The sequence below is a fragment of the Lineus longissimus genome, chromosome 3 (assembly GCF_910592395.1).
Source record: "Lineus longissimus chromosome 3, tnLinLong1.2, whole genome shotgun sequence".
NCBI classification, from domain to species: domain Eukaryota; kingdom Metazoa; phylum Nemertea; class Pilidiophora; order Heteronemertea; family Lineidae; genus Lineus; species Lineus longissimus.
The window spans coordinates 1,430,222-1,446,646 of NC_088310.1; the positions used below are offsets into that span (position 1 = coordinate 1,430,222).

Here is a 16,425-nt window from a genome sequence, read left to right on the forward strand (position 1 = left end):
CATCACGTGCTGTAACCATGGTGAGGATGACAGATGCATATTATATAGCTTTGTATAAAAGATCATAAATCCTTAGTTTCGCGATAGATCAGGACAGAAGCAGGCAAATATACTGCCGTCTGGTTGGGGGAGGGGCGGGGTATGATAAGACTAAAAAGAAAAAAACCAAAGACGGTCACATTATAGTCAGCAGTAATCGTGGCAATACATTTATTGTCAATACAATAGCGAACAATCCAGAATATAGATTCGCCAGTATCTGTGTCCGAGTTAAATATCGATTTCTTGTGGTAGACTATCAAAAAGAATTCAAAATTGTCGATTTATTAGCGCACACGGCGGTCTTAGAGTTTGCTGTGCTGCCTGGTCTCTCTGGACTTGGAAAAAGAAACTGTTCGCAGTACCCTCCTGAGAATCTTGCCGCTCGCCGTCTTTGGAATAGCGTCCATGATCGTGACACCTCCACGTAACCGCTTGTAATTGGCAACGTGCCCTGAAATAAACAAGTTACCCGTGTAGTTTATGACAACTACTATAGTTAATAGAAAATTCCCATCTGGTCACAACCCGATATCATGATTTCATTAGAGACCAAGACTAGATCTCAAAGATGAAATATTTAGGACAAAATAACAACCAGGACGCGGGTACAAGATCATGGTCTATTTACCTGTAACATAAGAGACGATGTCCTCCTCAGTCAAGTGGCAATTAGGTTTGAGCACCACGAAGCCCTTGGGGAGTTCTCCGGCCTCTTTGTCGGGGATGCCTATCACAGCGGCATCAGCAATACTGGGATGGGCCAGTAGAAGACCCTCTAACTCAGCTGGGGGAACCTGGAATCCCTTGTATTTTATCAGCTCCTTCACCCTGTCGACGATATAGAAATAACCGTCTTCGTCATAGTGGCCAATGTCGCCTGTAAGAATTCGATAAACCGATTCAGAAGAAATTGGTGAAGATAAGAGTCAGTTACTGTAAAGTCGGCCAGAAGACGCCCTGGTCTAAATAAGCACTACCTCCGTTGACAAAGGATGTTGCCAGGTCAAGTCTTGCTACTTCGTCTCACTCACTCCCTCCTTGTGCGGACCAGAATGGCGTAGTGATTGTAGCCCATGGTCATGATGGATCCACATACACGGCATGGCTGAACCTATTGCATACTTACTTCTCATTCCCGATTTCATAACTTCGACAGTATCCTGATTATCTGTCGAACCTCACCTGAATGGAACCAGCCGTCCTTAATGCAGTTCTCTGTCGCCTTCAGGTTCCTGTGATATCCTTTCATAATGTGGGGGCCTCTCATACACACTTCACCGTCCTGATTGGGCCCAAGTGAAAAACCAGTTTCAAGGTCGACAATCTGGGGAATAGAGAACAAAAAAACCTGTTAATTTCCCCATCATGATATTCACCTATTGCGGTAAATTCGGACAGGCGACGCCACGACCACGGAACATCCGTGTCACGACAACATCAATTAATGCGATCTCTGTGAGCGGCACGACAACCCGAGCCCTGGCAGCTTTTGGGCACGCGCGGCCTATCCTTCTCTCCCATTCAGTGTCCTATCACAATTGATCGAAATGATACATGTATACGGAATCTTTGCCTGGGCAACCTTTGGTCGATCATCCAATCACAGGCCCTAGGCCTCTTATTACATTGAACTCTCCTTACATGTGCTTGAGCTTGCGAGAGCTTCCTATACCGGTGATGACCACCTGCGAGCGGGCCCGTGTCGTGATGAGGCCAGGCTTTTTACCTTGGCTTGTGAATTTGGTAGTAAGACTCCTATTGATCCCCTTTTCCCTGTCCGTTGGGGGCACATGTGGGTGACCGGAGAGGTCTCAGTTAGACCATAACCTGGAAAGAGAAGCAGTTCCGATGAATAGATAGAGCAGAATTGGCCATCAGTTGGGGTTGTCGCTGAATCTCTTCAGTGTTTCTACCTCGTCTCTTACCCTGTCTGATGCAATCCTTCCCGAGGCGTCGCCGGAGAGACTCCTCCATGTCCTGGCTGAGTGGTGCAGCGCCGCACAACATGTCTCGTAAGCTGCTGAGGTCGTAGTTCTCAACCATAGGGTCCTTAGCGAGAAACAGCACTATTGGCGGAACCACACAGTTGAAAGTGGCCTGAGAATGAAAAGAAACATTTGGCAAGCAAGGTCGATAAAGATAATAAGGCATGCGATACAGCTCGAAGGCACTGTTCGCGTGAAGACCCACTCGCTTTATATCCACACTGGCAGATGTTACGGCCGGTAGTCTTCACCGAGTAACTGCAAGACACACCTTTACCGGGTTCATTCGGTTTGAAGCAAGAGTTTGAAGAAGAACCATTATTTCAAGGTTTTGGCTCCCCATTTGGAAACTAAACGTTGTAGGCATCTCCTCAGCCTCGTGCCTTGATATCCTCATAGTCACACATGGCAAAGTTACAAATGTGACATCCAAGCCGAAGTCTCAATACCGCCAGAGCCTCCTGAGGATTGTAACTTGTAACCTCCTAGCCGAAGTCCCAATACCGCCAGAGCCTCCTGAGGATCGTAACTTGTGTGATGTCTCAGTCGCAAACGGTACCCTCGATGCAAGACTTGACCAAATGGTAACACTAATGAACATCGTTCAGCTCTACCACATGTCTGCATCCTGAGATATCGAGTGGAGTGGAGTGTATCAAAACCACTTGTTTTGCCAGAATGCACAACTGAACAACTTTACAGGTGAAGAAACGGTGGTGTGGCGACGAATATTCCAATTCAACTTACTTTATGCTTCTGTATCAATGAGAGGTACATGTCCTTGTCGAATCTTGGCATGGTGACGATCTTGGCTCCATTCCTCAGCAGCGAGAACATCACCTGGGCCATCCCGAAGATGTGGAAGAAGGGCAGGACCGCAATCGAGGTGTCTTCGGGACCGGTGTTAATTAAACCTGGCTGTGCGCTTGAAACAAAAAATAGCCGTATTCATTTTATTCTATTTATTATGACCCATAACATGCAGGTTGTGACAGGGACTTAAGGCCGTATGTGTGACATATGTCGCAACCTACATATGTCTTTCACTCGACAAGGGACGGAGCATACAGTCCCGCAGGCAAGGGAAAGAGCAACCTGAAATTGTGCTACTCTTTACTTGGCCATCTTCAACAGAACTATAGTAGAAAGGTGTGAGCGAATGAGGCGTGGCACAGACGGAAGACTGAAGTTCAGCAGAACTTAGAAAAGGGCAGCCTCTTTAGAACGAGACGAGTATATTGCTTTCTCAACTGTACGTACTACGCCATTTCCATGTTATTGACGATGTTACTGTGGGTGAGACAGACCCCCTTGGCTAGGCCAGTAGTCCCGCTCGAGTAAGGTTGCAGTGCCACATCCTCCATGGGGTTAATATTGACATTCTCGGGGAACCTTGCACCATCATCATCGACAAGGCGGGAGAAATCGCCTTTCCCGCTTGTTGGATCAATGATAAAGATGTCCTGAAACGGTGGAGAAAAATGGGTTGGGAGGGCACGCACGGTTCCTGGTCGAGATGTTACCAGCTCATCGAGGTAACTAAACCCAGGCCTAACTATTTGATAGAAGTATTAAAATGAGAGCTACTGACATGGTTGTGGCGGACGAGTCAATACACTTGTCATTGGGATGTTATGCCTTTCGGCTGTGATGCAGAAATGGTTGTAACTCTCATATAACTTAAAACCTTGGACCTGCAAGGTCATTGGAAACGGGCTTTATTTGCCATTTTAATCATCAGAACGGTTCACCGAAAAAATAGCAACCCGATCAGTCCCCAGCGATTACCAGATGCACATATACCTTAACTGTTTTGCACCTCGCGGCAGCTGCCCTTGCCTTGTCATGGTTCTGCGGCACCGCCACGATGTACTGGGCTTCTGAATCTGACAATTGGTGGGACAGCTCATCTGAAAGAAGTGATGTTATGGTTAGTGGACGGACGACTCGATCTCGAAGCATCTCTTAGCTCAGGTTTCAAGCAAGTACAGGTCACACTGGTTTTCCCTGATAGAAAAACGTGCTTATAACTAAATTGCCACAGGGACCTGGGTATTCACACTTCACATGTAGAATAAAGAGGACCCTAGGATTTGGAATCAAAAATAAAATCCTTGGGCGGTCTTATCAGAATCGTGTATTGATTGACACGTTGAAGTTGCTCCATTTCACGTAGCTGGGGACCGGTGGGATTCGAACCAGCGCAAAAAGAAAAACCAATCGGGTCAGCACCTCAAACCACTGAGCTACCGGAGTACAGTTGGAACAGGAAGGCGGTAGCCGCTACTTATTCATCACGGGGGTGGGGGCGGTGGGCGACGCTGCTTGGGTCTTTGTGCGCTGGTTCGAATCCCACCGGTCCCCACCTACGTGAAAAAGTCCCAAATCTCACTCATGATGTCCCTTACGAAAAATGTACCTGAATTTTACCATGGTGAATCTACAATACACCATGGAACTGACAGCACTTCACCATGGTGAATTGGGATGGTGAGAAATATTTACCATGGTGAACATGGTAAACTGCTGAATTCACCATGGTGATAGGGGAATTCTATTGTGTAAGGAAGTCCCAGGAATTGGAGAAAGGCGGTTCCCACAGCTGTTGAATTCAGTTATTTACCAACTCGGGACAAGATGAGCCAAATCCGGTCTGGTTGTGACATGCCAGTTACATATTCAACCAACAAAAAGAACTGTAGAGACACTCACCGATGGTGTAAGAGGGGTTTGCCGTGGTTACGATCCCCCCGATACTGAGAACCCCCAAAACAGCTAGCGGGTACTCGGGCAGGTTCGGGCTGTACATACACAGGATGTCTCCCTGTCTGAAGCCGAGTCTGGTCAGTCCACTCCCCACATTTCTTACAAGTTGCTGGACCTGGGAGAACCTATACTGTCGGCCGGTGGGACCATCAACCTAAATTGGTACGGCAAACATAATTGAATCAAGAAGTTTCATTCATTCTTATCGGTCAACGACATCGATCGTCACTTAGTATTTTGACTATGCGGGTAGGGGACAATGGTCAAAAGACGCTTTATGAAAAGTTTCTTACCGACCCTTTCCACAGTTGGTATCCAAAAAACAGTTTTTGCGGTTTGACCAGCTCACAAATCGCCTTTTGTCAATGTGCTCCCACACCGTCTACTACTTGCTGACTTTTCCGGCATAAACAAGACGTTTTGAATAGTCTGCATGTCTGCTCACCAATGCGACATTATCGCCATATTTCTTGAAATCTTTGAAGACAGCCTCAGGGAGTGTCCGCTTGCTGAGCTTCGTGTCAGGAAATATACTATTGACGATGTCCTTGCCGTGACGTTTTGCGAGACGGTCTGAAATGTTAAACGATCATTGCACGAATCTGAGTCGCCTGTCCCCAGTTCTCTATATTTCTCTGTTGAAGGGACAATTATTTTGGCATTGATAGGCTGTTTTTCATGCAATATAGCTTCAAGTAGGAAAAGATCTCACCAAAACGGAATGTAACTGTTGGCCTAAGAATCTACCATTTGCATGTCATGACAAACTCATCTCACAGTACAAGCTGAATTCATTATCAGTGATGAGCAATTAGTTTGTTTCCACATGATGAGCAGGCGGATAAATTCAAATTACATATCATCTTCCTCCATGGTAATCCTAAATCCTACAGCCAAACTGTCCGTTCAAATCACGTGCACGGAGCTTTCTAAATACGATTGCCCTGTGCATGCGCACTTCCAACTTTTATTGATGACATCATTGGACGAGAAATAACTATTTCTTTTGACCCTGCTGACCTCGCCTCTAAAAACATTTTTAAGAAAGCCATTCAAACATTGAAATCAACTGCAAACATTTTCTAAAAAATCACCGAGCTATATGAATACGATACATTGAGAAAAATCTGTAGAAATATTGAGTTATACGATTACCTTGGAACTATTTGTACCCAATTACTCTTCCGCCAGCGTGACCTAGCCACAATCATGGCGCGCAGCCTGAGGTCTGTGAGAGCTAGTCTTCAGATTGCAGAAGATCTCCTAAAAACCCTGGTGGCTCAGCGGTTAGAGCATTGTGCTACAGATTGGGTGGTTACGAGTTCGAACCTGGGCGAATCTATTTTTTCATTTTTTTAAAAGGTTTTCTTTCCTTTTTTCATCCAAAAACGTTTATTTAGCGCGGATTCGAATTAGATTCGAACCCAGGCTAATCTATATTTTCGTGTTTTTTTTAAAGTTTTCTTGCTTTTTTCATCCATGAGCGTTTATCAGGCGTGGATCCAAGGGGGTGCCAGACGCACGCCCCCTTATTGATATAGAATCTTTGAAATTGACCATGAAGTTTTGGAACACACCTGTCCAGGAATTTTGATGAGAAATGCGGTGCACGCTCCCTCTTCTTCCACTTCCTAGATCCGCGAGCCCTCGTAAACCATCGTCATTATCAATATCATCTAGAAGAAACCCCTTCACATGGTAATCCTTAATCCCACACCCAAATTGTCCCTCAAAATCACGTGCACGGAGCTTTCAAATTACAATTACCCTGTGCATGCGCATTTCCGACTTTTAATAGAAAACATCATTGGCGCGAAAAACTATTTCTTTTGACCCTGTTGACCTCGCCTTTAAAAACATTTTTAAGACAGCCATTCAATCATGGCGCGCAGCTATAAGGCCTGCGACGGGTAGTCTTCAGATTGCAGAAGATTTCATAAGAGCCCTGGTGGTCCATGAACGTTTATTACTGATTAAATGAATTCAGCTTGTACTGTGAGATGGGTTGCTTGACATGACTTGCAAATGGTAGATTCTTAGGCCAACAGTTACATTCCGTTTTGGTGAGATCTTTGTTGCAGTTTCATCATATTTCAATAATTCTCTCCTTGAGAAGTCACGGTTCTACTTGAAGCTATTTTGCATGAAAAACAGCCCATCTAATGCCAAAATTGTCCCTTCAACCATGGAGGTATTATTAAGTATGATTCAACAAAGAATGTTTGTAGCTGGACCATTTTGAAAAATGGTTTGGAATCGAGGTCAACCGAAATAGTTGTTGGCCTATTTATGTACCCACGGGAATTTTCACCGCCGACTAATAGTCAAACCATTCTGTGGAGTGCTCGAACACCTGGAATCCGTATGTAGGCCTACTTTAGCTTGAAAATCGCGCCTGATAAACGTTCATGGATGACTCTTTACGTTCTGCATTAAATTGATCTGCACAATTGCGATCTGAAGTGTCACACTCTCAGTTTGTCTCATACCGATTGAGAAGGCATAGGCCTATGCAGAATTCTTACCTGGCGATGACGGACCCTGTTGGTTTTCCATTATCAACTCCCTTGATATCCCGTATTTCGTATACCTTATCGTCCATCAAAATGTCAGTGCTGTCAGCGGGTTTTCAGCACTCGCCGTATCAAAATCGAACTATCCTGATAGTGATAGAAAACATAAGCCTAGTCCCTAGACATTTTCGTGGCGAGTTGAAAACCAAAATAAAATAATAAGCAAATGTGCTACCTGATAATGATTATTAACCGTCGTCGGGTAAGTATAGATAACAACCGAAAACTAATCCATATGGATTGTAGGCTTCCATATGAATTTACACAACTGAGATAATGGTCAAATAACACAAGAGCTGTCAAACTACTAAGTATGTCACACAGCCATTGGTTTATCTGGTCCTCCGAAAAGCTCATTCGGGTCAAAGATTTCTCCGAAGACAGAAGGCCTCGGCACTTATCTAATTTTATCTCAGCGTAGGTTTTAAGTGTCCTAGGATCCCATCTTACACTTTTATTTGTGGGTCATTGAAGGTCATTTGCCACCAAACCTTAACCCGTAACCATGCCAAAGAATATGACACGTTCTCCAGAGGGGACATTTGAGACTGCTGCACCGGCATTCTGGTTGTGACTTTGTCTGGATGAGACAAATTCGGCATGGATGGACTACTTCAATAAAACAGAATCTCCCTTGATGCATCTCAGCAAGGGTTACTTGTTGCCACCAGGGGCTCATTACTGAAGGAACTGGATCGTCAGGGTAACATTTTAAACCTCCAAAGAACTTTCCACCCAATATTGAGTGGTTCACTCATTATAGAATAGATTATGTTGACTGAATCAGCCAGGGGCCATGTGCTCATCTGTTTGTGAACGACAGGAATATGGTTACCGTTATGGTTAGGTAGGTTCATCCACCTCATCTAAAAGTCTTACCTTAAAGCTGAACTGTTTGAAATAATTACACATAACACGTCCAAAACTGCATGAATAAAAATATCAAGTCCACCTGTATTGCTGACAGAGTATATTTGTAATATTCATCAAAACATGATCATTATAATACTGAAGACATGTATAAAAGTGTACAATCAAATTATTCTAAATAAATCATTGAGCAATGACATTTCCTACATGTATACATATATATCTATATACAGATATTTTAACAGCGAGCTGGGAATCCATTTAACAGTAATCCTGGTTGGAGAGAAGCAAGTGAGGGTAAGTGCCTTGCTCAACAACACAAATACAAAACATTGATGATCCTTCTCAGAGTCGAACCCACAACATCCTGATTACATGTATGAACCCGACGCTTCAACCATCATGTCCCTGATCTTCCTACTCACACTCACATACAAAATACATAAAACTGATATGAAGTAATGAAAATTGAGGTAGATTTCTGTACAAATATCTGATTAGAATATTCTGAAATTGAGCTGCTGCCAAAATTCGTTCAGGGATATGATAATGACCCATCCAAAAGGTCGAGATCCTATTCAGGATCTAAAGAATGCTCTTGACAATGGAGATTTTTCAAGACAAGAGAATAAATATAAGAAAAATGATAATTGTCTGCAGAGTCAATAACACATTGAGCAAAATCTCTGCGAGAACATGTCGCAGAGGTTCTTTAAATCCTTTATTTTGGAAACGGAACTGTTTTTATGGCATCGTGTCACCTAGACTCTGACACCAACAAAACAAAATGAATGCTACCATTAAAGGATTTTAAAGACATCTTGATCATGATCACATGAAGATTACAATCTGTTGGCTCCCAAGTTTACTTTTAAAGGCAAGAGGTGGCCTACTTTTAAAGGCAAGAGGTGGCCTACTTTTAAAGGCAAGAGGGGGCCTACTTTTAAAGGCAAGAGGTGGCCTACATTTAAAGGCAAGAGGTGGCCTACTTTTAAAGGCAAGAGGTGGCCTACTTTTAAAGGCAAGAGGGGGCCTACTTTTAAAGGCAAGAGGTGGCCTACATTTAAAGGCAAGAGGTGGCCTACTTTTAAAGGCAAGAGGTGGCCTACTTTTAAAGGCAAGAGGTGGCCTACTTTTAAAGGCAAGAGGTGGCCTACTGTTAAAGGCAAGATGTGGTCTAGTCTCAACAACAGTTATGATTATGCTTTGGCATTGTTATTGCCAGTTAGTAACGACACAACGCTTACTGCTGTAACCTCTCTTTTAAGGAAACTGATAAATGCTGTCCTCAACAGGGAGGCAACCTGATTACACATGTTACATTTACAGAGGTCAAACTGCAGAGAAAAAACCCATTTAAGACCAAAACAATTCTCCCTAATAGAGAGAGTTTCCTGGTATGTGATGTGTTTGCTGAGCGAGGTTCCACTCACTTGTATCAGCGGTGGTTAGCACAAGATCTCTCCTAGAGCTTTTCCCCAACAAAATCATAAAACAATACAAAAAACATAGCGATCAAACCTCGAATCTGAAATGAAACCAATCCAAACTCTATTTGCTGCCTTAGAAATATGAGGTTCCCCTTCGGGAGAATAAGCCAATGAAAACACCTTCCACACTGACGTATGACAAGCATGGGCTATTGCTTTATTAACCCTTCAAAACTTCATCAAGACCTAGGACATTGACAAGTTCACAAGTACAACCCATCACACTTTACACTCCTTAACAGGAAACATCAAACCCCTGTCCTCTGATCCCATGTCAACTAGATTATATAATATGGGCACACTTCCCCATGAGCCACGACCTATAAACCTGAGCAACTCACAGTTTCACACACCAATTGAAATATTACTGAGACATCAGCCTGTCCTACGATGACCTTGCTCTCAGAATCCTTCGCAGGATCTTTCCACTTGCTGCCTTAGGAATATCTGTCAAGAACTCTACGCCCCCCCTCAGTTGCTTGTAGTACGCTACTCTCTCTGAAAGAACAATCACACATCATTGACATTGAACCCAGACTTCAAACACAATAGACAGAACCCAAGTTACCCAATTTATGATCTGTGCACTTACACGCCATCAAGGGCTTCCATCTCATCATCATGTTTGGCCGTTATATCTGTCCTCCAACTCACTTTTCAGTCCATGAGGACATACAGCTAGAATATTATGAAAGGAGGCAGTGTTCAGAACATGAAGATTTACCTTCAACAAATTTGACAATGTCCTCCTCAGTGGTATCACTGTTAGGTTTAAGCACGACGAACGCCTTTGGGAGTTCTCCCGCTGATTCATCAGCCACTCCAATGACAGCAGCATCAGCGATACTCGGATGAGTCAACAACAGACCTTCCAACTCTGCTGGGGGAACCTGGAAATCAGATTGAGGAAGGCATCAAGGAGTGAAGGAAATGGGGAGGGAAATTTCTAGACTTAAAAACTTTTTGATAAGCAACCACGCAACATCATTTTGTGGTCAGACATAGTTCACAATTTTCAGCTTGTAAGAATCAAAGATAACTTTACTGTCCTGATAAAACTGCCAACACCAGGTGAGTGTGATAAAGAACCTTGTATAGGGCATCGCAGATCACCTTACCTGAAATCCTTTGTATTTGATTAATTCCTTGAGTCTGTCAACAACGTAGAAGTAACCATCTGCATCCACATGCCCGATGTCACCTGAAGTAGCGAAAGTCACAAGATGAAAAAGAGGCCCATCAGCCTGGCGCTCGGCTGACATGCGAGTGCAGCATAATGCTTATAGAATGACTCAACATAGCTGTTGTACCAAATCAAAATCATCATAGAAATGACATGTTCATGCTCTTTCTGACATACTAAGTACAGAAGCCGGTCAGCTCTTAGCCTATGAGCTTTCTCAGCCGAATTTATTGAGTCTTAAACTTTTTCCACCTTTTTGTAAGAAATCTACCAACCAGTGAAGAACCATCCATCTTTGATACAATGGTCAGTGGCTTCCTGATTACCATGGTAACCCTTCATGATATGTGGTCCAGCGAGCACGAGTTCACCATCCTGGTTCAATCCAAGCTCCTCACGGGTCTCAACATCAACAATCTGAATCAAAGACATGTCAGTCATCCAAACGTTACCTCTACATAAAGAATCACATCCCTAAATCATCAAATTGAAAGCTGTTTTCTTCCTTGTCAATGTGTACCGGTTTCATTCCTCACAGATGTCTCTTACCATCCTGCACATACATCACCCCTGGATACTCACACAGGATGCAAGATTAGACAGCATTTTAGGTCAATTCGTCTCAATCTGCATTATACCTTCCCTTCCCCGCAAAACTGCTCCTTTTCATCACAACAAGACGTACCCTTCTATCACATTTAACTAACCTTAGCTTTTGAGTTTGGCAAGAGCAGTCCAATAGAACCAGTCTTGCCCTTGTGGTCAAGTGGACACAAGTGGGAGACTGGCGAGGTCTCGGTCAGGCCGTAACCTACAAAGAACAGAGCAAGGAAATCATTTAGGATCATGCCTCATAGAATCTGATAACTTCTGTGGTAATGGCTTCACTTACCTGCAAATTGGAGAGCATTGGGAGACAACCCTACATGAACAAACAGCCATGTGACCATGCTCTGCTTCAGCACTAACTCCATGGCTTTACTGAAGGGGGCTCTGGCACAGATGATATCCGGGATACTTATCACATCAAATGACCATGGACCTGATTCCCCAACCCCCTCCCCTTCGTTCCAATCCTACACACCTTGCCTTACAATTTTGCCAATCCTCTGCACCAGGGCAGCCTCCATTGCCTCACTGAGGGGGGCTGCTGCACAGATGACATCCCTGACACTACTCAGATCAAATTTCTCCACGACGGGATGTTTGGCTAAGAATAAGGCAATGGGTGGTACGATGCAGAGAAATGAGGCCTGGAATGAAAAATATCACAAGAATAAATAACATCATTATCAATTTTCGTGCAGGCCTATCAGAAAAATGGGATGGAACACCACTGCTGCCATGAAACTGTGACTTATACCAAACACTTCTGCTTCAAACCCCTAAAAGTCTTAGGAGAGTAAGCAGAAACCCTACACTCAGCAAAGACGTCCAGCTTATTCAAAGATGCAATCAGCGCAGTCAAGATATGATCCATTCAGATAACCACAGTCATTAACACACAACTGAGTATATTGAGAGTGCAGCATCAAAGGGTTAAACCAGAAACAACATCACAATCACATACATCTGTATATAATCGCTGAAGTACAACAGATATCTGTCTGATTTGCCCAGCCAAAGTTTGCCACCAGTGTCTGGTATTTGCACAAGAAAACTGTTTCGAGGACTTACTTTATATTGCTGTATCAACGAGAGATACTCCTCTGGATCAAACTTGGGCATGGTGACCAGCTTGGTACCATTGCGTAAGAGAAGCGACATGACGGGCATCATGCCATAGATGTGAAAGAACGGCAGGACGGAGATGGAGGTATCCTCCGTGGAAGAGTAAATCAGTTCCCGCTCAGCACTGAAACAAGGAAAGGAAAACATTCAGTTAGATTAGGGAAAACATTGGTGAATCACATGAAAGTAACTATCAGAAAAACTCAAAAGAGACTTTGGGGCTAGGTAACAACTTACTTTGCCATTTGCATGTTCTGAACTAGATTCCTGTGCGTCAACTCGACACCTTTTGGTAGCCCTGTTGTACCGCTGGAATACGGAAGCACAGCCACGTCGTCTATGTCCACCTCCATGTCATGTGGGAATGCAGATCCATCGTCCTTCATCAGATCAGCAAAGTCTTTACATCCTTCGCCACCACCGCCAATTACATAGATATCCTGTAGAAGAAACGAATAAGTGCTAGGGAAACATCTATTCTAGACCATCAGGATCAATGTAGGATTGGTTCATGCTGTCGCTAACACACAGAATGAAGGCAACAAAAGATACTTAACACTTTAGAGAGAGGACTACATTTATTAACACTGTCCTTATCAAACATGACGATAATGGTAGAAGTAGGGTAGGCCTATGCATAAGCAATCTAATTCTGCCCTCTTGAGGACCCTGTTCTTGCAACTTTCAGATTTCAGTCACAATGAATTGACATCAACGCCGTCAATTAGCCAAACAGCCATGATTCTTGTTATAAGGAAGGTCGTGACTATGTCCTCAATACAATATATCGTGACCATCTCTTCTTCACCTTTACTCGTAATATGGTATAAAATACTAGGCCTACCACAGTCCGAGACTCTCATACATTTGGCATACTGTCTGAATATTCTGACACACTATTCAACATACTTCTAGTTTTCCATACTCCTCGGCAGCTGCCTTGGCTGCCTCAAGAATTGGTCCGACTGTGACGAGGTACTTGGCTGTGGAGTCTCGTAGTTGATACAACAGCTCATCTGGAATTAGCATGAAAGTATTGTCACTTACCGCATATGAACTTGATTCTACAGGCCAATGACTCAATCTACTTTATGACAAGTGTTGTCACTTACCACATATGAACTTGATTCTACAGGCCAATGACTCAATCTACTTTATGACAAGTGTTGTCACTTACCACATATGAACTTGCTTCTACAGGCCAATGACTCAATCTACTTTATGACAAGTGTTGTCACTTACCACATATGAACTTGATTCTACAGGCCAATGACTCAATCTACTTTATGACAAGTATTGTCACTTACCACATATGAACTTGATTCTACAGGCCAATGACTCAATCTACTTTATGACAAGTCAGACTTACCAGCTGTGTAGGCAGGATTTGCAGTTGTTGCTATCCCTCCGATATTGGTCACCCCCAAAAGTGTGATTGGGTACTCGGGTAGATTAGGCAGGTAGAGGCAAACCACGTCTCCCTTCTTTAAGCCGAGTCTCGTAAAGGCACTGCCAACGTTCTTCACAAGCTGAGGGATCTGGGAGAATTTATATGAGCGTCCCGATGGTCCATCAACCTGGAAGATTTAATGATGATGTCGGTCATAGTGATATTGGGTGATATGAATAAAGACTAGCAAATGCTTTTATCTAAATCTCCATGTACATTTACACTAGGCCTTCCTGTACAAAACCGGAGTAAAAGCATTTGCTAGTCTTTATTCATATCACCCATTGTCCTGGCTGGCTGGTTGTGACTTTGTCCTCATAAAACTTCTTTAGGTCTAACAGAGTTGCAGTTAGGAAAAGGAAGGACTCTATGTGTTAATATGGATATGACAATACATGACAACGTCACCTGCCCCTGAGGGGAGATGTAGCATGACATATGTGACTCGCTCTACCAAAACTAGGCGCTTGTCGCATCTGAACTCGACAGGTTGATACGGACTTGTTGTTCATTTCCCTTTTGTAGACCTTGTGAAATCTATTACAAACTGATTTGGTCACATTTCACAAAAGGTCTACAATAGGGAAATGAACAACAAGTCCGTATCAACCTGTCAAGTTCAGATGCGACAAGCGCCTAGTTTTGGTAGAGCGGGTCACATATGATGTATGTCATCTGAAGCAAAAAGAGTTAAACTAGTCACATTAGATCTTGTACTACAACTATCATGCTATTAGACAATACCTTGAAGCTATCTTACCAATGCTACAAGATCTCCATATTTGTCAAAATCTCCCATCACATATTGTGGCAGAGTGATGTCTGAAAGTTTTGTGTCTGGAAAATTGCTGGAGATGATAGACATGAGACGGACCCATTGTTGAAGTGGCGTGGCCGCACCTTAAATTTTAAGACAAAATAATGTAAGATCATTTCACTTCTTTAGTTAGAATGAGATATTTCTGCTAAAAAAACCCAGGACAAAACGGAAAATATTTTTGTCTTGAGTCACTTACTGAGAATGTTCAAAACAACAAGAGTAAGACACTAAAAACTTAAGGCTCAATGGAGAGGTGTCCACTTAAGGAGGTTCTACTGTAGTTACTGAAGGGATCAGAGATCAGATTATGGTGGCCCTTGAGTGATACCTGGCATGCTACAACAACATTAACCCAACCATTTTACCTGGCATTAGGCAGTTAGTTTAAAATGGACTTTGGATTGCATATCATGACTTCCATTGATAACATTGTTATGATAAAGGCACTTATTTAAGGCTATGTACTATGCAGGAATTTACTACACTGAAGTTATAACACAATCTTTTGAGATAAAGCATGACAAAATAACACATCATCAATGTGTATTGAGTACACATTGATTACACATTTTCTGCCCTAAACATAACACTCATGCATGTATATTGATATATCTTACATGACCAAGATTGAAAACAAAAAACAGACTCCCAGATTCACTTTGTTTCGAAAGAGTTCTATGCTTTAGTTCTACTTGCTTCAGAGGATTTAAAGTTCGAGTCAAAATGTCTTAAATAAATGGTGGTCCTTAGATATGTTACAGTGGAACCTCCCTTAGCAGACACCTCTCTATCAAGGACAACCTCTCTATTATGGACACTAGTTTCGGTCCCAAATTGGTTGTTTCCATTCAATTTGACCTATCTAATCAAGACACCTCTCTATTGAGGACAGCACTTGTCAGTTAGCCAACAACTCGGTAACACACGTAGTAAAGCTGTCGCAGAAAAAAAAGAAAAACCGCTATCTGCTAACACATGCACATAATGGCATACAATGTTTCTTTTCAAAATTGAATGTATAGGCTATACACAGCAAAAAACAGCCACTGTGTCTTCTTCATTTTCGCGTCATACACCGTCGTTTGCTTACCAATTCGCCCGGTCCTCCCAAGGCCACATGAATTCAGCACATTATTGCTGTTGAGGATATGCACCGATCGAGCAGGATTATGATGGATATTTGAGAAAAATCGAGATATCACTGAAGCGCCTCTTGCTCGATTCATCTTCGATAGGTCTGTCGGCGTGGTTCTGACAGCGTCTTTGGAGCGAGGTTTGTTGTTGTGATATGATTGGTGGAGCGGTTGGGTGTGACTCAAATTTTTAATTTCGGCACTGTGCGAGTTTGGGGTGTGATAAGCGCGGGAATTCTGAACAAGCGCGGGAATTCTGAAAGCAACACATGCGACATCAAATTTCTGGGCTGTGGCTTGCTACACTACTAACAGGGGACAGGGACAGGGCTCAAATGCCCTCTTCCTCTATAGGGTAACCTAATTTATATAGATATTGGTC

General features: G+C 43.1%; 2 protein-coding genes across 4 annotated transcripts; both read right to left on the reverse strand.

The window, feature by feature from the left end:
- Window positions 1-193: 193 nt before the first annotated feature.
- On the reverse strand, window positions 194-7,628 carry LOC135484756 (uncharacterized). 3 transcript variants are annotated; one of them, XM_064766431.1, is made up of 11 exons: window positions 7,542-7,628; window positions 5,239-5,366; window positions 4,740-4,947; window positions 3,831-3,937; window positions 3,288-3,490; window positions 2,775-2,952; window positions 1,968-2,139; window positions 1,769-1,869; window positions 1,225-1,366; window positions 671-919; window positions 194-493 (listed from the first exon to the last, which is right to left on the reverse strand). In XM_064766431.1, the coding sequence occupies exons 3-11, from the start codon at window positions 4,834-4,836 to the stop codon at window positions 345-347; spliced, it is 1,398 nt and encodes a 465-aa protein (XP_064622501.1). In that variant the 5' UTR covers window positions 4,837-4,947; window positions 5,239-5,366; window positions 7,542-7,628; the 3' UTR covers window positions 194-344. The 3 variants fall into 3 exon arrangements, with proteins under 3 accessions (XP_064622501.1, XP_064622500.1, XP_064622502.1); XM_064766430.1 differs by lacking the exon at window positions 7,542-7,628 and adding an exon at window positions 7,319-7,532; XM_064766432.1 differs by lacking the exons at window positions 5,239-5,366; window positions 7,542-7,628 and adding an exon at window positions 5,087-5,162.
- A 705-nt stretch (window positions 7,629-8,333) lies between these two features.
- Window positions 8,334-16,162, reverse strand: LOC135485270 (uncharacterized). Its single transcript, XM_064767121.1, has 12 exons — window positions 16,001-16,162; window positions 14,851-14,990; window positions 14,010-14,217; window positions 13,550-13,656; window positions 12,878-13,080; window positions 12,587-12,764; window positions 11,994-12,162; window positions 11,617-11,720; window positions 11,185-11,326; window positions 10,845-10,927; window positions 10,451-10,616; window positions 8,334-10,224 (listed from the first exon to the last, which is right to left on the reverse strand). Exons 1-12 carry the CDS (start codon window positions 16,134-16,136, stop codon window positions 10,112-10,114), a joined length of 1,749 nt encoding a protein of 582 aa, XP_064623191.1. The 5' UTR covers window positions 16,137-16,162; the 3' UTR covers window positions 8,334-10,111.
- Window positions 16,163-16,425: the final 263 nt, after the last annotated feature.

Bases quoted from the DNA above. Each gene is read 5' to 3' on its own strand.
- LOC135484756 (XM_064766430.1), bottom strand. From the start codon at position 7,349: ATGGAAAACCAACAGGGTCCGTCATCGCCAG. The intron at 5,367-7,318 runs GTAAGAATTCTG...TTAACATTTCAG, and splicing joins ACAGGGTCCGTCATCGCCAG to ACCGTCTCGCAAAACGTCAC. The intron at 920-1,224 runs GTGAGGTTCGAC...GAATTCTTACAG, and splicing joins GGACGGCTGGTTCCATTCAG to GCGACATTGGCCACTATGAC.
- LOC135485270 (XM_064767121.1), bottom strand. From the start codon at position 16,136: ATGAATCGAGCAAGAGGCGCTTCAGTGATATCTCGATTTTTCTCAAAT. The intron at 11,327-11,616 runs GTTAGTTAAATG...TCTTTGATTCAG, and splicing joins TGCCAAACTCAAAAGCTAAG to ATTGTTGATGTTGAGACCCG. The intron at 10,617-10,844 runs GTAAGGTGATCT...TCTGATTTCCAG, and splicing joins TCAAATACAAAGGATTTCAG to GTTCCCCCAGCAGAGTTGGA.